General features: G+C 57.8%; 1 protein-coding gene across 1 annotated transcript; it reads left to right on the forward strand.

The window, feature by feature from the left end:
- Positions 1–442: 442 nt before the first annotated feature.
- On the forward strand, positions 443–5,718 carry PGAM5 (PGAM family member 5, mitochondrial serine/threonine protein phosphatase). Its single transcript, XM_029921643.1, has 6 exons — positions 443–599; positions 1,227–1,565; positions 2,489–2,614; positions 2,721–2,809; positions 2,920–3,053; positions 4,683–5,718. The coding sequence occupies exons 1-6, from the start codon at positions 443–445 to the stop codon at positions 4,831–4,833; spliced, it is 996 nt and encodes a 331-aa protein (XP_029777503.1). The 3' UTR covers positions 4,834–5,718.
- Positions 5,719–6,994: the final 1,276 nt, after the last annotated feature.

The raw sequence follows: 6,994 nt of genomic DNA on the forward strand, positions 1-6,994 counted from the left end.
GCTCGTTTGTCACAAGAAGTGAAAGAGTATTTGTGTGTTGTTACTGACTTTGTGGGGGGGGGGGGGGTTGAGGATTTCTTCAGTTTTCAGCTATTGTCTGTTTTTCCAGAATCCCATGTGATAATTAGTCAGGTCTCCTCAGGCTGCTTGTGGCTGTGACAGTTTCCCAGACTTCCCTTGTTCTGATGACATTGACAATTGAGGAGTGGTTATCAGGGATTTTCTAGAACGCCCCTCACATGGGATTTGTGTGTTTTTCTCATGACTGGACCAGGGTCATTTTCTTTTTTTTTTTAAACATCAGTACAATCATCTGAATTTCTTAGGCCTGTTTAAGGAAACACGGTGGACTTTGAATCTGTTTGAAGCGGCACTGGACGTACTTTGTTGGTTGAGGCTGACACAGTGTAGTTGTTCACCAAGTTTAGATTTATGAAGGGGGATGGTGTCTGTGCTGGAGAGATCCAGAACCTCATCCAGTGAACGCTCCAGCCTCTTCCTGGGGAACCTCATCCAGCCTGGGCTTTCTAGATCTGTGCCTGCGGCGTCCAGGGGTCTTCCCTGGCTCAGCCCGAGGCTCCTGTGTGGCATCTCAGCCTGTCAGTCTTCGGGCACCGCAGCTTGCCCTGCAGAACCCTTGACTCTCCCCGGAACTAACCCTTCTACCACTCTGTCTCAGCTGAGTACATGCTTTGCCTCGCTCTGCCCGTAACGTAGGCCGTTAGCGGTTCTGGGAGCCCGTCTGTGTGACATCTGGTCATCTCTCAGCAGCTGTCCTGCTGCTGTCCCCGACCGCCCCATCAGTTCTTCCTCGCCTTTCCAAGAGTGCCGCCCAGTAGACTTCATCTTCCTCCTCACCCTCCACTCATCGCCACCATCCCGTGTGCTGCTGCGCATTTCAAGTGTGCCTCGTGTGACCGGGAAAATGGGAGTTTTATTTTTTATTTAACTGTAATTATTTTGATTGTAAGTAGCTACATGGCCAATGGCTGTCACTTCTCTGCATCAGCAAGTCCATACTGGCCTTCTCTTGGGCACTCCCCCAGCCCTCCCTCTGCCGCCCCTTCCTGTTCCCTGGTTTCATTTTCTCTGCATCACTGGCCACTTGGCTGTCCCTGTTACCAGTCTCCTCACTAGGACGCAGGCAGCACGAGGGCTTCACTGTCCCCCTTTGTTCACTCGTCACCCCGAACAGGCCCAGCGCTCAGCTCTGTGCAGTGAATGAGACGTGCTCCGGGGGGATGGGCTCTCAGGGGCCAGTGGTGGAAGGCAGAGGACACTGGTTTGTCCCCTTGCTGTCCTGAGAAAGAGTGTCTTGCCAGAAGTCTCCAGGCTGACTTGTGAACAGGGGTCACAAAGACCACACCTCTCCTATTCCAACATCAGGCGAGAACCGCTGTCCCTGGTGAACCTGCGGAAGAGGAACATGGAGTCTGGAGAAGAAGAACTGGCCTCCAGGCTGGACCACCACAAAGCCAAGGCCACGCGGCACATCTTCCTCATCAGGCACTCCCAGTATCACGTGGATGCCTCCCAGGAAAAGGACCGCACGCTGACACCCCTGGGTATGTGCTGGTGGCCCCGGGCCCTTTTGTACCTGGGTCGGGGGCTGGGCCGAAGTTCAGACATGGTCACTAACAGTGGTCGTCAGCCTGACTGACACAGACAGGTGTTGAAAACATCCTCAGCTTTAAAAAACGGATGGAGGGTATTGCGAGCGATCAGACGCGAAGCAGAGCCGAGGGGTCTGTGCCTCCGACGCCCCGGGGTGCGCCCCGCGCCTCGGCAGCCTGTGTCTGCACTTGCGGGTCTGTTAGAGTCTGCCTCGCGGTCATCAGACAAGACCGCTGAGAGCTGCTCTCAGCGGCCAGAGGCGTGCGTGGCCATCATGAGGGGCACCGCCGGGAATGCCCGTCTGCTGAGTGCTGCACACCAGCGTCTCTGTAGAAGAGACTCCAGGGGAGGAAGTGCACGGTGGTCTGCGCTGTAAATTTTTAGAGATTTCTCTGTTGGACGAACATTGAGCATTTGTGACCGTATTAAAAAATTCAGATGGTGCAGCGGGTTCAGCAGCCTGTTCTCCAGCGTCCTGTGCTGGTCAGTCTGAGGCCGTCGGGTCTTCGTGTGTTGACATCTGTGATCAGTGCACGGCTGGTGGATCAGTGGCACACTGCGACTCCATTTTTGGGAAAATTGAGTTAAAGTGGCACGAGGGACCCCAAAATAGTAAAGGGGACCCTATCCAGTCTTGGGCGATCCTCAACCTCGGTCATTGTTTTCAACATTTCTTCTGTATAGGGCTGAAGGTAACTGGATTGTCCCGTTGATCTAACCTGCTAAGTGCCTGGTCCCCAGTTAGGCCCAAGCCCCAGGAGGGCCTGCCCATCTTGTCCCCCAACCCTAATGGTACTTGGTTAGGGCGGGGGTATTTGTAAACTGAAGAGGGGCTGCAGCAACATAGAATTCTCTGGCGTTTTTCACCTTCAAGGTCGTGAACAGGCTGAACTAACTGGGCTCCGACTTGCTAGCTTGGGTTTGAAGTTTAATAAAATTGTCCATTCATCCATGACCCGTGCCATCGAAACCACTGACATCATCAGCAAACACCTGCCAGGTGAGTGCCCAGCAGCCCCCAGTCCCTCGGCAGCAGGGCTGGGAAGGGGAGGGACTCAGGCAGCCTCTACTGAAGGTGTAACACTGAGTCCCGGCTTCTCCCACAGGCGTCTGCAAGGTCAGCACAGACCTGCTGAGGGAAGGCGCTCCCATCGAGCCCGACCCGCCCGTGTCCCACTGGAAGCCGGAGGCTGTGGTAAAACCCCCACTCTCCCAGGGAGCACCCGCGCCCCACCCCCTCCGTCTCCCTGCACCCCTCGACCTGTGTGGTGCCGCCATACTTAAGGTTCCCTGCTCTGCCCCCAGCAGTATTACGAAGACGGGGCCCGGATCGAGGCCGCCTTCCGGAACTACATCCACCGGGCCGACGCCAAGCAGCAGGAGGACAGCTACGAGATCTTCATCTGCCACGCCAATGTCATCCGCTACATCGTGTGCCGGTGAGGGGCCGGGCCGGGCGTGGCCACCTGGCCAGTGCTGTTCCCCAGGGCTCAGGGCTCTGCGGGCCCCGGACTCCTTGCCCCTTACAGTCTATTTCCCCCCCCATCTCGGGAGACAAACATCCTCTTTCCAATTTATGCCGTTTGGATAGAGCACCTGTCAGCGGGTCCTGCACAGCAGGTGTGTGGTGGTGTTTGCCTGACGGTGCTTTCGTGTCTCCCTCGTTCCGCATTTCTTCCTGAGAGTCTTTGGGAGAGCTCGCTCTCACTCTGCATTGGTTTGTAGGATTAGGGCACGTGGGTCATAACGCATCAGCGTACCGCTGCTCTGGCTGCCCTGGCATCGGCGGCTGGGCCTCCCTTCCGGCACGACGCAGGTTCCGGAGCCCCCGTGAGTGACGCCTGCCCCGTGTGTCAGAGGGCGCTGGGTAGGCTGGATGGGCGCTTACCTGTTTGGCCAAAGCTCACTTAGTGCAAAATGTGAAATAGCTGTAAGCCCAGCCACGCCCCGGATCCACTGGAAGATGTGCGTCACGCATTTTAGCAGCTGAGGCAGCTGGGGATTTCCCCTTCTCCTGAGATGACAAGTGTGGCAGGACAGGACACAGCCCTGCCAGCTGGCCCGTGGTGCCATCCAAACCTACGCCTGGGGTCTCTGCTGACCCTGCCCATTGGGCCCATCGCCAGGGCCGGGGGGTGGGGGGGGGGGCATGTGTGGCTTCTAGTGAGAAGCTCAGAGGGTCCGGGGCAGGGTGCACGGACGCCAGGCCAGATGGAGGGTGGCTTGAGACGGGGCTCCACACCTCAGTAGGCGTAGTCTGGGAGCCCCTGTGCACAACACAGCTTCCTGTGCGCCCTCCTGTCTGCTGTTCTGGGCATGCGTGCATCAGCCGCGTGTGAATACCACGTTATAATGCGGCCTGGGATAGGCTGACCTCAGCGGCCACCAGGAAGGGACCCCAGTGCTGAAAACACCACAGAAGTAATCAGCGACTTGATTAAAGGTGGCCTGTGTGACAAAGGGCTAGTAGGAGCTGGAGCATCCCGATCACAGTACGTGAGGGCCCCGTGGAGCCTGCGGGAGACGTGGAGCAGACTCAAAAGCAGCACCGAAGTAGTTCTCCCCGAGGGGGGGCTCTCGGCCGCAGGGTGAGTTGAGCTGCGGATGCCGCTTGTCCACAGGGACATTCTGGACACCAAGGACAGCTGATGACTCAAAGGGAAGCCTTTTTGACCCCGGGCTTTTCGGCAACTGTTGAGCCAGAAAGTGTTTCTAAGAACAAGACGACACTGCTCTAAGGGCTATGGATTACCTCACCCTGTTCCCGGTGGTGAGCGGGTCAGGAGTGGCACCTTTGTACCATCTGGAGGCCCCTGCCCCCTTCCAGTTACGCCGGAAGGTCAGCCACACTCACCTGTAGAAACCATGTGTTTCTGATTCACGTGCACCTCTTGAGCTGGGTCGGTCCCCTGAACTCAGTGGGGTGGCATCTGCTCAGTGCCTCCCTCCTCTGAGGAACCCTTTGCTTGAAAACGGGAGGGACAGACGTACCTCTGCAGGTCCTCCCAGCCCCGGGACAGTCTGAGGGGGACCGAGACCCCTGTTCCAGCACATTCTTTTTCTTCCAGGGCACTGCAGTTCCCTCCAGAAGGCTGGCTCCGCCTCTCTCTCAACAACGGCAGCATCACCCACCTGGTGGTCCGGCCTGATGGCCGAGTGGCGCTCAGGGCCCTTGGGGACACGGGGTTCATGCCTCCGGACAAGATCTCCCGCTCCTGAGGGCTGCCTGGAGGACCCGCCCCCTCAGTCCCCAGCCTGGTTCCCACGGGTGACACCATGGACACGGCTCCTTCCCCGTCTTCCCTCCACAGGCTGCGCTGAGGTGACCCCATTCTTCTCCAGGGGGAGGGTACACAAAGTACGACTCTCTTTAGCATCTGAAATGTGGCATTTCGGTCTGTACTTCCGGCCCAGAATGGAAAAGGGAATCGTCCTGAGCAGATCAGCCTGACTTCTGTCTTGGGGCTCTCGGCCCTGTCTGCGGACGCCATCTGCGGGACCACGGCCAGTCTGCACAGGCATCTTTGGTCGGGGCGGCTGCTGGCCATGTGAGCCCCTCGAGGCTTGTCAGCAAAGCTCACCAGGCCCCAGGGGGGCTCCACCAAGGCGGCACCGCCAGCGCTTCTGTTCAGAACTTACTTGTCGTACATTCTTCTCATTTCTTAAAACCTCTTTATCACTGAAATATTTGTAATTAAAGATTCTCTTCATCTGGGTTCTTGCTTTGATAACCACTCAGTCTGGAGTCCTGCATCTTTGTCCCCATTGGATCTGAACTCGCCTGTGTCGTGAGGCCCTTCCGGGCACCTCCGAGCAGCGTGGCGGGTGAGGGAGGGGACCCGACAGCCACAGTGCGGCTGAGGTCCTGTCTCAGTAAGACGCCAGACACCTCAGTCCGCCTCTGGCTGTTAACCCTTTATGCTTATGGATTAAACTTTTTAGACGTGATGTGTCCATTCCAAGTATCGTGTTAACTTAGGAGAAACGACAATTCCTGTGACGTGGTTACAAACATTTTCTGCAATCAGTGCGACTAATCGGGACACTGGTCCGTTTCTCTGTCACTTTGGAAATAACTGCAAAATAAAATTTTATTTTACTGATTTTTCAAAGTATTAATTGTGAACCTTTTCAAGAAAACAGGAGCCCGAACTTGCTGGTGCGCTGCAGCGGCCTTGCCAGGGTGCGTGCCCACCCAGCGCCAAGGCCTAGCCCTGAGCCGTACCAGCCCCACAGCACTTTCTAGAAAGTTGTGACAAGCCCGGGGCCGTGCCAGCTTCTCAAAGTGACCGGCAATACATCCGACCTCCAATGCGAATGGTGCCCTGGAGTGAGTCCTGGGAATGCATCCGGGCCCTGGACCCTCCGATCCCGGGGCCTGGAGGTGGACAGCAGGCCTCTCTCCTCTCCCCCTCCCCTCTGGGAGGCTGGCGCAGCCGCCTCTCATCTTCCCTTGACCTTGAGATGCAGGACGGCACCAAAAACCAAAACAAGCCCACACTGCAGGGAGGCAGGTGAGGAGCAGGAAGTCGGGGTTCACATGGGGTCACAGGGCTCACCAGGTCAAGGTGGCAACTGTTCTCTGAGGGGATGGGGACTGCAGATTTCTGGGATGTCAGCAGCACTGTCCCAAGTTCGGCCAAAACGAGAGCTGCATCGGGAACCCACCTAGCCCGGGGGAACCGGAGCGCACGTGCGGAAGGAACAGCAGGTGCTTCCGAGCTGGTGTGCTGCTTCGTCCAAAATCCTTCCGCGACCATCAAGGCAGGTACGGAAGCCGGTTCCGTGCGCAAGCACAACGCGCTGGTGTGAGAAAAGCACACGTCCGAGCGCACCCAGCCGAGGACACAGGGTCCGAGCACGAGCGGTGGCCCCCGGAGCCACGCCCCATCACTGCGCTACCTGCACACCCCTGAAGGCTGAGTGTTGCTGGGAGTGCCCCCAGATGCCCCAGGAGGGTCTGACTGTGCTCCCTGCTGCTGGGGAAGGTCTTCAGAAAGCCCTGCCTGCCAGCTGACCTGTGCGCTGGCCCCGGGCACCCGGAGGCTCTTCCCCTCTCCCCTCCTTAGATGTGGACTCGGCTCACCTTCCCTGCTCAGAGCCTTGAGAAGGTGACGAGGGGCTGAGGCCGCCTGCGCAGTCTGCGTGACAAGAGCCGAGTTTCCTACACAGACTCGGGAGATCGGGTGAGTGGGTGCGGGGAGCCATCCGTCTTCCTGCCCAAGACGGGCCCCATGCAGAAGTTCTTTTGCTTGTGAAACCTGCAGCGGCCGGCCCCTTTCTTGCCTTCTCTCCGCCCCCTGCACAGGGGCCAGTTACACGTTTCTCCTGGGAAACTCCCAAGAGGGACGCAAACCAGCCCTTGCTTGTGGGGTGGGCA

This window comes from Suricata suricatta, chromosome 14 (assembly GCF_006229205.1).
Source record: "Suricata suricatta isolate VVHF042 chromosome 14, meerkat_22Aug2017_6uvM2_HiC, whole genome shotgun sequence".
Lineage (NCBI taxonomy): Eukaryota > Metazoa > Chordata > Mammalia > Carnivora > Herpestidae > Suricata > Suricata suricatta.

Bases quoted from the DNA above. Each gene is read 5' to 3' on its own strand.
- PGAM5 (XM_029921643.1), top strand. From the start codon at position 443: ATGGTGTCTGTGCTGGAGAGATCCAGAACCTCATCCAGTGAACGCTCC. The intron at 1,566-2,488 runs GTATGTGCTGGT...TTCACCTTCAAG, and splicing joins CCGCACGCTGACACCCCTGG to GTCGTGAACAGGCTGAACTA. The intron at 2,615-2,720 runs GTGAGTGCCCAG...CTTCTCCCACAG, and splicing joins CATCAGCAAACACCTGCCAG to GCGTCTGCAAGGTCAGCACA.